This window comes from Numida meleagris, chromosome 4 (genome assembly GCF_002078875.1).
Source record: "Numida meleagris isolate 19003 breed g44 Domestic line chromosome 4, NumMel1.0, whole genome shotgun sequence".
In the NCBI taxonomy this organism is placed as follows: domain Eukaryota; kingdom Metazoa; phylum Chordata; class Aves; order Galliformes; family Numididae; genus Numida; species Numida meleagris.
In genome coordinates, this window is record NC_034412.1 from 34,830,365 (window position 1) to 34,844,535 (window position 14,171).

General features: G+C 41.4%; 1 protein-coding gene across 4 annotated transcripts; it reads left to right on the forward strand.

Moving 5' to 3' along the window:
- Positions 151 to 13,421, forward strand: ELMOD2 (ELMO domain containing 2). 4 transcript variants are annotated; one of them, XM_021397031.1, is made up of 8 exons: positions 151 to 974; positions 1,459 to 1,487; positions 2,675 to 2,769; positions 3,556 to 3,685; positions 4,566 to 4,699; positions 5,276 to 5,344; positions 6,492 to 6,625; positions 12,217 to 13,421. In XM_021397031.1, coding segments are annotated over exons 1-8 (738 nt in total). In that variant the 5' UTR covers positions 151 to 829; the 3' UTR covers positions 12,219 to 13,421. The 4 variants fall into 4 exon arrangements, with proteins under 4 accessions (XP_021252706.1, XP_021252704.1, XP_021252705.1 ...); XM_021397029.1 differs by lacking the exon at positions 12,217 to 13,421 and adding an exon at positions 9,260 to 11,151; XM_021397030.1 differs by lacking the exon at positions 12,217 to 13,421 and adding an exon at positions 10,314 to 11,151.

The following is a 14,171-nucleotide window of genomic DNA, read 5'->3' on the forward strand; positions in this document are numbered from 1 at the left end:
CCCGGGCAGGTTGATCCAGCGTCTCACCACTCTATTAAGTTTTTCATACTGTCCAGCCTGAACCTCCCCTGGTGCAACTTGAGGCCATCACCTCTCATCCTATTGCTGTTACCTGGGAGAAGAGGCCAACCCCCAGCACGCCTCAACCTCCCTTCTGGCAGTTGTAGAGAGTGATAAGGTCTCCCTTGAGCCTCCTCTACTCCGGACTGAACAATCCCTGTTCCCTCAGTTGCTCCCCATAAGACTTGTGCTCCGGACCCTTCACAGTTCTGTTGCCCTTCTCTGGACACACTTCAGAACCCCAACGTGTTGTAGTGAGGGGTATGGCACAGAGGCCCTCCTCGCAAGCACCCAGCCCAGGCAAATTCACATCTCCTTTCTGATCACGTTTCCCTTGAGTTACAGCGAGAGGGACACATCTCCAAGCACACAGCTTTGTACAGACTTCAGCAAGCAGCCATTAAGCGCCTGCGTTAAGGCACCAGCAGAGCGGCGAAGGTGTGCGCTGGTGCCAGGCTGCGGCTGAGGCGGCCACCTGTCCCTGCGCACCGTGCCGCCCCACGACTGAGAGGCCGGCGCTCGGCCACGCAGGGTCCGCACTGCATCGCACGGCAACCGCGGCGGGAAGGGCTCTGCCCTCCCCTCCCAGTCGCCGCTCCCCGGCGGCCCCGCAGCCGACACTTCCGTCCCCCCTTCCCGGCATCACTTCCAGGTCAGGAAGGCACCGGGCGGCTTCCGGCGGGAGGCTGCGGGGCGCCGAGCGCTGCCGGCCCGCGGGGCTGAGGGGCGCCGGCAGCTCCGCGTTGAGGGGGGCTCCCCGCGGGCAGAGATGTTGGTGCACTTGTGGGGGTTCCTGTACAGCAGCTACTTCCGGTTCTGGCTGAAGTGGCTCTGGAGGCTGCTGACGGGGAAGTGCGAGCTGCAGCGCGTCTTTGAGGGCGCGAAGGAGGGCGCGCGGAGGACGCTGGGCATAGGTAAACGGGGGTGGGGAGGGCGGCCGCGGGAGCTCGTGCGGAGATGCGTGCGTCCCGACGTCACCGCGTGCGCCCCAGCGTTACCGCGTGCGTCCTGCGGGCGGGGGGAACGGTGCCTGGGTGGGGGGAGCCCCGCGGGGCCGCGCTCGCTGCCTCCTGCTGACGCGAGCTCGGAGCTGTTTGCCGGTGTTGTCCTCCTTCCGTTAAAAAAGCCACACATACATAAAATAATACACTGATTCGTTTCTGAGAGGAGGGAGGCGGGTCAAATGCTGCCAATACGAGTCTGATTTCAGTATTGCGCTCAACAACCATCAACAACGTCCGTGGCTTAAGGCTTTCAGTTGCCCGATCCCTGTTGGTTTTAGTATTGCTCTGCCCGTGTAATCAAAAAATTGCTCAGAATAATGCAAGAACGCCTATTGTAAATTAATAAAACCAAGCCAGTTCAATGTAAGTGTCTTTTCTTGTGTTATTGTTGCAGAACGTTCACTGGGATCATCAAAAAATAAGGTAATTATTAAAAATCATAAAATTATGATAAATAAGGTAACTATTTATTATCATTAACCTTATTTCAGAGGCAGATGCCTGAAAATGCTTGTTGAGGGAAGAAGAAAGTAGAGGAGGAAGAGACAGCGGGAGAAGAACACCGTTCTGGGTTCTGCATGCCAGGATTTGTCATGGCTTTCAAAAATAACCCCGCACCCCTTCAGTGCTCCTCAGCAGCAGTCAGACAAGTCATGGTGCTGAGTTGTTCTTCCTGGAGAAGGTCGCTTCTCCCTGTCACAACAGTCTGCCTTGCTGGTTTTGTAGAAACCAGAGATGAGACATGGGCGGGTGACACAGAGAGAGCAGTTATGTGCTGCCTGGACAATACTTGCTCAAATCATTAGGAAGAGTGCAAGTCTGCAGGTAGACTTTTAACTAACAAGCTCATGCTGAGTGTTCCTTAGCAGTTAGATACCGTAGTTAACGCTCAATGCCCTCAAATCTGTGCACCTTCAAAGACCCACAGCGTGGGTGGGTCTTTGAGCATCTCTCAGTTCAATTCTAAAGAAGTAACTGTCATGGTCGCCGAAACAGAGCGGTGTTGGTGTGAGTGTAAATTGTACTAAGAATGTGTCATGACCATGGGAAATGCAGAAAAAGTAAATAGTTGCAAAGTGGCTTCAGAGTGTATTTATTATTAGTTTGCCCTTTGCTGTAGAGGACTGTAGAATGGCAGAAGTTTATATTGAGTTCTGTTGTTTCAGCTCAGGATTCGTACCTCAATTTCATTGGTTTACTCTCTCCTAACTCTGAAGCATTATTTCCTTATTGAAGTTTTGCCACTTTTGCTCCTTGATAGCTGCATTTATTTAGACTGAGGTTAGGAAGATCATCTTTCAGTTCAGCATTTGAAGGCAAACATGAACCTAAACTTGCATGTTTTATTTTTTGAGGGTCACCTACAAATTACACGTTTTAATTGAGATTAAATTTAATAATTAAATTACTGAAGATGATCTTGTCTGTGATTTGAGCACATTTATCGTACACATTTTCAATTTATTGACTGTTCCCTTTTCATAGTTTTTGAAGAATACTCATGTGGCAGGCATCCAGGGGCTGAGAAGTAACAGGAGTAAAGCAGGTGATAGATTTCTGCATTAATTTCTGCATTCCTCATGAGGTCTTTTGCTCTGTAAACTTCTTAGGTTCTAAGAAATGCTCTAAACGCTGATGAAACTGAAATAGAGAAGTGTGTCAGAGATGTAATGAAAGAAAAGAAAATTGAACAGAAGGATATCAGGTACGTTTAGAACTCTAACACAGGATCTTCAAGGCCAGTAATTCTAACTTCTTGTCACATTCCTGCTGTCGCTTGGTCTGATTCAATCATTGGGCAGTTCAGCACAAGCCTTTATGTGGAGTTAGGAAATAAGATGTAGCTATGTCCTGTCAAAGTTCTGGAAAATAAATTGCGAAGTTTAAATTGGCACGAATTTGTGATAATCGCCTCCATATCTCACAGGTCAGTTGTGTTACTCCTTGCTTTTAAGTAGCAGCATTATCGCAGAAGTTGAGACATGAACTGTGTAGTTGTTCAGATACATTTGAGAGAATATCACGATGCCAGATTCGTGTTTGCATTCCTCTGCAGAAGTAAGTACGAGTGATTGAGGGGAAAACCTGAACTTGAATTTTGACTATTCAGAATGAAACTCTTCTTTGAAGTTGTAACATTTATGACAAAGTTTGGATTGAGGCTTACAAAAAGGCTGGGGGTATGTGAAGGTACAGTAGTCAGGATGATGCGTGGAGTTTTTGTGTCATCAGAGATTTTAGCTGAGTGTCTTTACTTTCATGCACTTAAGTGAAGAGGGCCTGACTGTGCAGCTCTCAAATCACCTAGTGGTTTTATGAATAGAAGTAGGATCCAAATAGCAGTACCAGTATGCTGAAGTATGAAATGTAAACATAAAGCCTTTCCAAATTTTAACATTTACGTTGTGCTTATCTTTCTTAACATCGTTCAAGCAAGAATGTATGGCTAACTATGCCTCTTAATAGCTTCTGTTATTTGTTATCATTCCAGGTTTAAGACAAATCTGCATATGTCCTTACTGCAGATAACAGGTTATAAAAAACTGTACTTGGATGTGGAAAATCTGAGGAAGGTCACGTATGATTCAGATAACGAGGAACACGAGGAACAGTTAATTGAGGTAAAAAAAACACAAAAGCAAAAGCTGTACCCATTGCCCACCGTCAAGTCCAGCAGTTGTAATGAACTTGATTTAACATCAGCATTATGAACAGCTGCCCAAATTAAAGCTCTTTTCTACTTGCAAACTGCTAGGCCGTTGTAGACTCATCAAAATAAAACATCAAAGCAAAACAAGTGAGTAAACTAAAGTTGCCTGCACTGCGATCATCTGCTGTAAAATCAGACAGAACACCGGCAGCAGACTAATTTTCCTAACAGGTTACTGAAGAATCTTAACTAACAATATGTACAATTTCACCCACGCTTCTATAAATTTCTCAGCTAACACTTACTTAATAGAAAGAAAAGAATCAACCCACTCGTGTTTTCTTATTACTGCATCACAGTGTTGAAGAGCACAGTTCTGTCTTCCAGTTTTTAATTATCAGTACAAGTAATAGCGTTCAAATAATACAATTCTGTTTAAGGCTTTTAAAAGAACTTCTAACGTGCAAATGCGTTAGCATGGCATTTTCTTAGTAATTCTTAATGACTCCAACTTGCCATGGAAGTCCCAAATTTATGCAGTGTGATTTGTTGTGAATTTGTATTTAAGTATATTGCTGTCCTATCAGAATAGGATAAGTTTATTTTGGAAGTGAAGCAAGTCTTTGCTTCTATAGTGTCTGTGAAGGGAAACTAACACTTTTAATGTTAAATGTAATCATTTTCATATCTGCCTGATTAAGCTATTACAGTATGACTCCTGGTCGCCACTGACAGAGAGCAGTGTGCAGGCTGTATGTATCCTGTGCCATGGTCAATGGTCTCTGACGTGCTCTGAATTATGAGTTAGAATACTTTAGAGCAATGCATAACATGGTAACTTGTTTGTGCAGCTCTGGAATTTGCTGATGCCTCAAGAAAATCTGAAGGCCAGAATCACGAAGCAGTGGTGTGACATTGGCTTCCAAGGCGATGACCCCAAAACAGACTTCAGAGGAATGGGCCTGCTGGGATTAGTGAATCTGGTGTAAGTGAAACAAACTGCTGAAGTTCTGTTGTCATGAGTTTGCAGTTTCTATGAATTCGCACTAATTAATTCTATTTTCAATAAAGACCAAATGAAAGCACTTAGAAATGGTGCTTACGTACAGACAAAACCAATATTTTAAAATAAGTGGATGATTCTAGCAGCTGTACTTCTTCAGATGTCTTGTTGGCTGAAGACAAGGTGAGGGGAGAAACCAAGTTGCTGCAGACACCTTGTTCTGGGCACCATTTGATTGGTTTTGACTTAAAAGTAACTTGCTGAAAGCTTTTTAAGTTTCTGAATTAATAACTGCATTGAAAACCATGTTTGAATACCTTTGCTAAGCTAGTCGGTGGGCTTAGCTGAACTTCACATCAGTTGTGTTGCTTTTTTAAATTGTATTGGCACAAACTGAATATAATTTAATTTTGTGACGTCTCCTTGGTTTTTGTTTTGTGATGTTTTTAGTACAAAGCAGTACTCAGCTCTAGTTTAAAGCTACACACGCTGATGTTGAACACAATATTTTTTAACGTGAACTTAAAAATAATGGAAGGTTTTGTTTCATGCTGGCAGGTATTTTAGTAAGCATTTCACCAATGAAGCTCGTCAGATCCTTTCTCATTCAAATCACCCAAAGCTGGGGTAAGTCATAAGACTTTTTCTTGCTATTTTTTGTGGAAGAGCATGTGAAGACTGTCAGGTACTTTTTCTGAAAATAAAGAGGAAAATATTTGTGTTTTTTCCATTTGAGTAGAAGCCAAAGCAGAAAGGCTTGAGAAACTGAACACAAATCATTTTCAGAACCAGAACTGTTGGCAGTTTTTTTTAGAACAGACTCAATAGGACTAAAATGATGCAAAGTAGTGGCTCTGGTTAACACTGTGAACACTTGGAATATCACAGCTGTATTTTTAATAGGTTTAGGTTAGATGTAGAAATGAGTACTTATTTTTCACCTTCTTATTTATGCCACGTAGTATGGTATAGATTCTCTCTAATCTTTTTTGCTGGACTTTTGTTCTGTACTAAGTAAATACAAGTAGATGTTTTGCTGCTGTTCAAGGGTTTAACTTCAATTTTGAAAGCTGTGTATTAAAACATGTATATTTTAGAACAACTCAGGTACAGAAAAGAGATGGTAAATCTGTATAATGTTGTTCGATTCATCTATTCCCCCAGTTAACACAATCACCTGCCAAGAATGGGAAACCTTTATGACTTTCATTGTCAGGAATATTACCGTACCTAATTAGACGACTAACTAGATTCCTGAGCCATTTACATTAATTAAGTACGTATCACTGACATAAATTCCTCTTCTCTTTAAACACGCATTTTAACAGTCCTTTAAAAACTGATGGTGTGAAGCTTTCTAACCATGCAACAGAAAAGTAGATTTTTAATGCAGAGAATAAGTTGAGGTGACCGTACCGTTGATACTGTAGCAGCTTTTTTCCATGCCCAATTTTTAATACTCCAGAAGATGCAATCATTTCAAACGAGTAATCTGAATTCAGTATTAATTGACCTTCCCATCTCCTCGTTGCCTCATGGAGGCATTTACAAAACTATTGTACAGGAAATTACATGTTTTTCAATAGCTCACTTTTGTGTGGATAGATGAAATAGGGAACTGAAAAAGGGCCTGTAGGTCAGAGTTAGCTTGTCAACAAGTAATATAGGAAAAATTGACTCTTACAGTTATTGCAGTGCCATCTGTTTCTGGGAAACTTTTAAGTCCTTCAACACATCAGGTTACAAAAAAAATGAACGGTGATTGCTGTTGCAGATATTCTTACGCAATAGTTGGAATTAATCTGACTGAAATGGCATACAGCTTACTTAAGAATGGTGCTTTGAAGTCTCATCTGTACAACATGGTCCCTGGATTGCCCCAAATGGAACACTTCCATCAGTTTTACTGTAAGTACCCATGGCTTTTTCAGTACCGATTGCTGGAGGTAGACCTATAAACAGAGTTTGGTTCGTTTATTTTTGATGCACGCTTCCACTTTTTTCATCATTGGCTGCAGCAAGATCACGTATTGGAACTGCAACCAACACTGAGTCACTGTGCTACAGAAATATATGCCGAAGGAGTAAATTTAGGTGGCTTTCTGTATCTGCAGTCTGAAATTTCAGTATTTGCAGATTTTTATTTATTTTTAATTCACTATTTCAGCGCCCCAAAGGTTGCTGTTAACAAGGATGAGGCACTTGGTATTTTAAGGGTTTGAACACAGTCTAAAGGATCCTAGTAGGTGTAACTAGCTCGAGGCAGAAAATTGCGGAGCTCATTTGCGCAGATTGTATTTATTTTCTTCACAGGCTATCTGGTTTATGAGTTTGACAAGTTTTGGTTTGAAGAAGAACCAGAAAGTATTATGCACTTCAACCAGTACAGAGAAAAATTCCATGAAAAGATTAAGGGTCTTCTACTGGATTATGATGTGGTACTAACCTTGCAAAATACAAAGAAACCCTAACTCCTCTGCAGCATATCACATTCTGCATCAACAAGGGAATTATGCATTTGGTTGAAAGCTTTGCAAGTTTCACTACGAACTGTATAACAATAGAACTCTTTTGCATAAAAAAGCAAAAAGCAAGCTCAATTCGGTTAAGAAAGCTCGGACAATCAACCTCTGTTTACAGCTCTTATATGCTATTCCCCAAAGGACATTTCTGTGTGTGTGCATTTATCTTGTTGTTTAGTTTGGTTTTGTTTTTAACCCCTAAGTCTAAAGATCCTCCGGATCATTTGCTCTCAATTTCTTTTATACTTCTTGGTGCAAGAGCATGAAGCAGACATTTATTCTGTATGGTGTTTTTCATTAATAGGTTTATCTAATAATTGTATTTTAAAGCTTTTTTTAGGTGACATTTCTGGTTTTAGGCTTTTTGTGTTCTCGTTCTGTACGTGTAGTCAGTCATCCACTTGTCAGTGTTCTATTTCTGTGACGAAGGGAATGCATTAGTCATTTACAATCTTGGAGAAGAAGCTTAGTTCATCAACATACTCATGTATGTATTACAAATTACTTCTGGCTGAGGAAGTTTTCTGTTTGTGGATTTTTACCAGCAAATTTCTATGTTTGGGAAAAGCTTGATTTGCTGTCAAACAGAAAAAGAATCAAAAATCAAGTGTGAGGATCAGGTCCTCTTTCTGAAAACATTCCTGCTGTGAAACTTTTCCGTTCTTTCTGATCTAAGATGTTTGACTTTGTTGCCAGCCCTTTCTTTTAGCAGGTAATGGGGAATTCTGATTGGGAAGTACAGGAGAGTAAGAGAGTTCACTCATTAAAATTAAAAAGAAAAAACCACAGTTGGGTCTTTCATATCTATTCGGTGAAAATTAACTCCAACTTCTAATGAAAATTCATCTTCATTTAAGGATGCAGCTGTGACGTATTCCTTAACCTTGGCATCCTCAGACAATCTAATCAATAGGAGTTCATATGTGTATTTTGACTAATTGTTGCTTAGAGCAGCTTTAAACAGATTTGGTAAAACCATCACTTCTTTTTGTAGAACCTACTACTAAACAAGTGCCTTCTGCTTTATTCAGTCAGTGTTTTATTTTTATTCTGTAACCAGATTGTAGCCTTAGAAGCTCAAGTTATTTGGGAAAAACTCTTTCAGTATATACCTAAGTAGCACACTGGCACAACATTTTTATGCTAACAAAAGCTTTCATGGTTTTTAATTTTTAAATCATCTCAGGTAAATTAGTTAACTTTAGTCAGTGACTCATAATGATGAGGTTCTTGAAGAACACAGATTTGGAGCAGGAGAGTAAAGAGACAAACCCCTTTAGGTAACGAGTAATGCTACACTACATAAACAGTACATTTATTATTGTCATATGTAATATTATGTCTCCTTGGGGAGATTAAAAACCCACGTGGACGAGGTCCTGAGCAAGCTGCTCTAGGTGACCCTGCTTAAAGCAGGGGGCAATTGGACCATGGGGCCTCCAGAGGTGCCTCCCCACTTCAATAATTACGTGATCCTCTGTCGTATAAATAGTGACTTCTTGCACTGCATCCCCCCAGTTGCTCTTGATCCCTTAAATGCTTGTGATCTTTGTATTAGTGGGAAAGCTCCTGGTCAAGGTATACAATATATATACAGGAGGTAATGCAGTTCTGTCTTCTTTTTATGGTACTTTAGTTATTGATAATGGTTGAACAGTCCTTGAGTTTACCGTGCACAGGGTGGACAGAGGTTCAGCTCACCTATGCTGGATTGATACTATTCTACTAAAAAGTAAAAATTGCTAGTAGTTAGAATATGTATGGTTATACTATGGCTTGTAGGCAGAACAGCAGTTCTTTTGCTGCTCCCAGGTACTTGGAGTCTTGTAATTGTCACCACTGGAAAAACTGAGATCCTGTGGTGCCGTTTCTCTCTGATCCCTGTGCAAACTGGACATTCCTAAAGCCTGACTGAGGGAGGGAGTGGAAAGTGCCCTCTTTCACACTGGCTAGAAAGTTACTTGAGTCCCAGCTTCTTTCATGTTCGTCTTCTTTAATGATTTTTTCCTATTGCTTGTAGATCTCATTTCCAAGTAAATAGGATGCATCTGTTGCATTACAGAAGTGACCACAAGATTCCTGCTGCTGCTACCAGACAAGGAGATCCCATTTTTGATTTTCATCTTCCACTTGCTAGGCAGTAATGGAGCTGTTACTGTCTCAAAAATCCCTCTCCTCTATGGTAGGGTCTGCAACTTTTGGTTTTTTTTTTGGCAGTGGTAGCTAACAGAGCCTACACGCTGGTCTTTCCAGCTTTGAAACTTGTATTCAGCTCTTGGATCTCTAGGTAACTGCTGTCTAACTACTGCCAAGGCATTTCGAGCCCTACCATCATGGTTTAGTTTTCCTGTCACTCAGTGAACTCATCTTAGTATAGAATATATGTTGAGGTCTGTGAAATGTATCTTCATTAGCCTTTTTTAATTACAAAATGTCAACTCAGCTGTGAGCAATATATATGGGAATGCATTAGTTTCTATGTAGTATTTGTTTAAGATGAGTATTTGCTAGACTTCACTTTCCCAGTATACGGTTAGAACCTGCATGTATTTTGGTGTGATCAGGTACCCCAGTTCTTCTGAGAGTCACTGTGTGTAGAGTAGTACCAGCTCTCCCTGTTATGCACTAAGTGTATTGTGGTAGTGACTAGAACATGGGGCGGGGGGAGGTAAAACTGCGTTTAGGCAAGGGGAGAAGAGTGTTTAGAACGGTGTTTTACTAGCCAGTGTATTTCCTACCAACTCTTGTTACAGAATGACAATCCTAAGGCTATGGAAAATTCAAAAGGGAGGTAAGCGCCTTTCTGCAAGTTGATATGATCAATTTGTTTAACATCAGAACTTGTTGCTCAGAGTTTATTCTAAGAATCTTAAAGGTTAAAGCTTGGGAAATTCTCTTGCTGGTATTTATTAAGTGTCATGTATTACCTTACTGGAACATGTAAGTATTGTTAGTGTGCTAACAGGCTGCATCTTCAAAGCGTTCACTACACCACGGCTGCTACGTAGTCATTTTAGGGGAAAAAAATCAGACTGAACACAAAGTGGTTCTCTAATTTTTTTTTGTTCTTGTAGCCACCGTTTAGCCAACTACCTCTTTCCCCTTGTCCAAGCGTATGCTTCAAATGTGGTATCGCACCATGAGCGAAGTCATCTGAAGAGATGTAAAGACTGTTGTAAATCAAGGTTGAAGCTGGTCTTTCATTAATTAAACATGTGGCTTCATACATAACCAACTTAACTGGAAAGCATGATTTGAAGACAGTGCTACCTAAGAAACAAAAATGTTTTTTAACTGCTGCTTCTGCCATCTGATAGTGCAGACAATGGGATGTCCTGTCCTAAAAGGACAGTAGGAGACGGGGCCAATTTAAGCACCTCGAGTCATTTTGGATTTTCACTCGCTGGGGTAAAACAAACAGAAAACAACCCCCAAGCATTCATGTCCTAGATTTTTCCATCCTAGTTTAAATATTTAAAAACAACAACGTCAGTTAGCCTTGTCTTAGGAATTATTGTGATGGAGGAAGTTTGTGCTTGGTTACGTGGGAATTCAGTAGTCACGATTATTGAAAATATGACTAGTGAATTTTTTTGGTCCTACCTGTTTGTTTTGTGTTGCTGTAGTGCAGTGGTGATCTGTCTTGGGACTGATGTTTCCTGTGCCAGTCTACATATTGTCTTTCACTGGGGAAGGGGGTGGTGGAGGGGGGAAAATAAGAAAAAGTTGCCTGAGAGCGCTGCTGCTGGGCAGCTTCTTCTTACCACACTGTGCTTAGATAACTGCATACTAATAGAAATTTATGTTTACCACAGTATAAAAGCAATAATGTAAACTGTGATGTCTGTGTAATGGAAAAACATATGTTTACAATGGTAGCAAATAAAGAACAAGTTATTAAAAATACCATCAGTATTGGTGTGTTCTGGCCTGCTTGAATTGTTAGGAAACCAACAGCTTGCGGTTAGCCACGCATTTGTGTCTTTCCTAGTTACTGCTTCTGTCAACTGTGCTGTAAAGTTGAGGCTGCAGAACATGAATCTATATGGGAGCTGAACTGGCAAAAAATGTAACAGCTGGAACAGCTGCCTCATCTACATTTTCTAGGTTTAAAATCCGTATCCAAGATACATATCTAAAAATCAAATGCCGAGAAGAAAGGAATTAGATTAAAATCCAACTGCGAGATCTACACAAAAAGGTGTTTATTTTTAACTCTCAAGATTCATCTCGTGCTCTAGAGCAATGCTTACAGGCAAGTCTGCTTGAAATCTTACATCTGTTGTAACAGGAAATTGTAAAATGGGAAAGTCAGTTTGACACATCTGATAAATTTTTGTGTATTGTGACATTTAACACTTCCTCCTTCCCTCTCCATGAAGAAACATTTTTTCTTAACACAGCACTACAATGGTGGACCAAAAATTGGGTTGCAGAATAAGAATTGCACAGGTAGGTTGCTATGCACCGCCATCCCCTGCTGCCCGGGGGAGGTGGTTGTTACCGCTCCCTAACAGTCACCAGCTGTCTCCAGTATTGTTTGATCACTGTTCACTAAAACAAAGTAAACAAGAATATATGTATGTATATATCATTAAAATATATCAGGGATGTTGTTTTAATGGCTAGGAAAAGCCTTCTCAGTGCTAAGAGAGAGCAAAGCTCCAGGAGCAAAGTGACAGCTGGAAGACTCAGCGATCTTTTCTGGAGAAAGAGAAACCCCAATTTATCTTGGTTGGTTTCTCTCCACTCCCCAAACCGAGGCTTTTTTTTTTTTTTTTTTTTAAACCTCTGTATCTTTCACCATGTCTTCATCTTCATACAAGCTTTGTTAAATAATTCACTTAGTTCTCCTCTTGGCCTCTGCTTTTACTCCTGAATTTTGGAGACCAAATGCTTCTTTTAATGGACAGAAGTACCACTATATGAGAATTTTAACCATTTCACCTCTTGGTCTTTTTTCCCCTTTTTATTCAGAAGCATAGAACAGGCCCTGCACTCTCCCACTCTCAAGATGAACAAAACCTCAACTGTCAAGCTGGTCAAATATCATCAAATATCAGTTACCTGAGAAAATGGGATGAGCAAGCAGATATTCAGGAAATCCAGACAGATACTGAGCACTCCAGAGAAGACAAGCAGCGGTGAATCATCTTCTAATAGGACATGCTTTGGGAGGTTACCTATCACCACTTTCTGATCACATCATGCAAAAAAATGCAAAAAAAAAATCGCTTCCTATATTTCATGCCTTGTACACACAGCACTGAAACACTCTTCTGCAGTGACACTACTGGTAGAACCATGTATTGCTTTCTTTTAGTATTAGATATATTCCAATGTAGAGATTCACAGAGAGGGATACCAACACAGTAACAGCACTGGGGCTCAAGAACACGGATACAAGCTCGATGGGAAGAGAAGTGACGAGCTGTGCTCCCTGCCTGTAATACACCGACACAGCTAGAGGTACCTTTTCTGATCTATCACTTCTTCATTTAGGCATGCTGTAGGCTTTCTCTGCTTATGCGCTACCTTTAATTTGTTGCTTTAAGTATCCCAATGGGATTTAAACCCTAACTGTTCGTTTGTTTCTGAACTACACCTACTGTCAAGAGACCCAATTACCACAGGCTTAAAACGTTGCTGCAAAGTTACTAATAATGGAGAACCTGTAAGGAGGGGCACAGAAGCTTAGCAAGTAACAGTTTACCCAACACAAGTACCATCTCTTTGCTTGACCAATTGCACCAAGCCTGCTTCCTTGCTCTCCCACAGCCCTCTTACACAGCATACCGCGTGCACCATGCTGCCTTCTGCAATTTTCATCTGTGACACAGCACCTGGCAGCTAACATCCACTGTACCAGAAGCGCCAGTGCCGCTATATCCACCCCCTGAAGATGCTTTTCTCTTTCGAACAGTTTTAACGTCAAGTTTTCAGTAGGTTTAACACAATAGATGAGATCTCAATCTGCTTGCCAAAAACACAGGTCAAGCAAACCTTTATGAGCCCCAACAAACACTGCCCTTACCTCTAACACCCAGAATTCACGAGGTCTAAGAAGTTGTGAAAATAGGTACCACTGAACTTTCATACACTATGAGTATCTGAGTAAGTTGGAGGATAGATTGGAAGAAAACTTGATAGAAGAATGTTTAGAAGAATGTTTCTTTGTAGCTTCCCCTCTTCCTTCAAATAGAGCTGTATGAAACAAAGTCCCACTCCCTCATGGCTCCACTGTTTGTCACATGGCCGGTGGCATCCCCCAACCCCACCAGGCTCCTCCCAAACCAGACAAGCAGCACATCGACATCCAGACAAAAGTTTTAGTTCTCAAGATGGAGAAGGTCTTCCTTTTCGTTCTGGCTGTGAGACCAACAGCCCTAACTCAACTCTACCACTCACAGACTCAAGAGAAGCTCTATTTCTAAACATATCAGTCAAGAGACTTGCTTACACAACATGTCTACATATATAAAGATTTCAAACATGCACTCACATTTTCTTGAAGGTCTTTGCGTGACTGCATGCTGGTCAGCTGAACTTTGGTAACTCTCCTGTCAACAACTTGCACCCAGGTTGTGGCAGCTCTTGCCATCTAACAAGCACCTACCAGGTGGCCATGGGATGTGGCTCCTATCAGGGGAGCAGCCTTACCAAAATGCCTACAGAACTCAGTTCACCTGGCTGCTTCCTGGAGCAAAGCAACTCTTAAAGATGACTCAGCTCACACTTAAAAGCATCGCTGAGATGGTTGTGTTGTTCAGAAGGGTAAGGAAGGCTATGCAGAAAGACAAACAGAAGTCACCACGTAAATGGCCATGGGGATAGGAGGGATCCTTGTGGATGCCACCTCTTGCCACATGAAAGTTATTCTGCTGCAAAACTGCCAGTCCTGGTGGGTAGAACACAACTGGCAAACTCTTGTA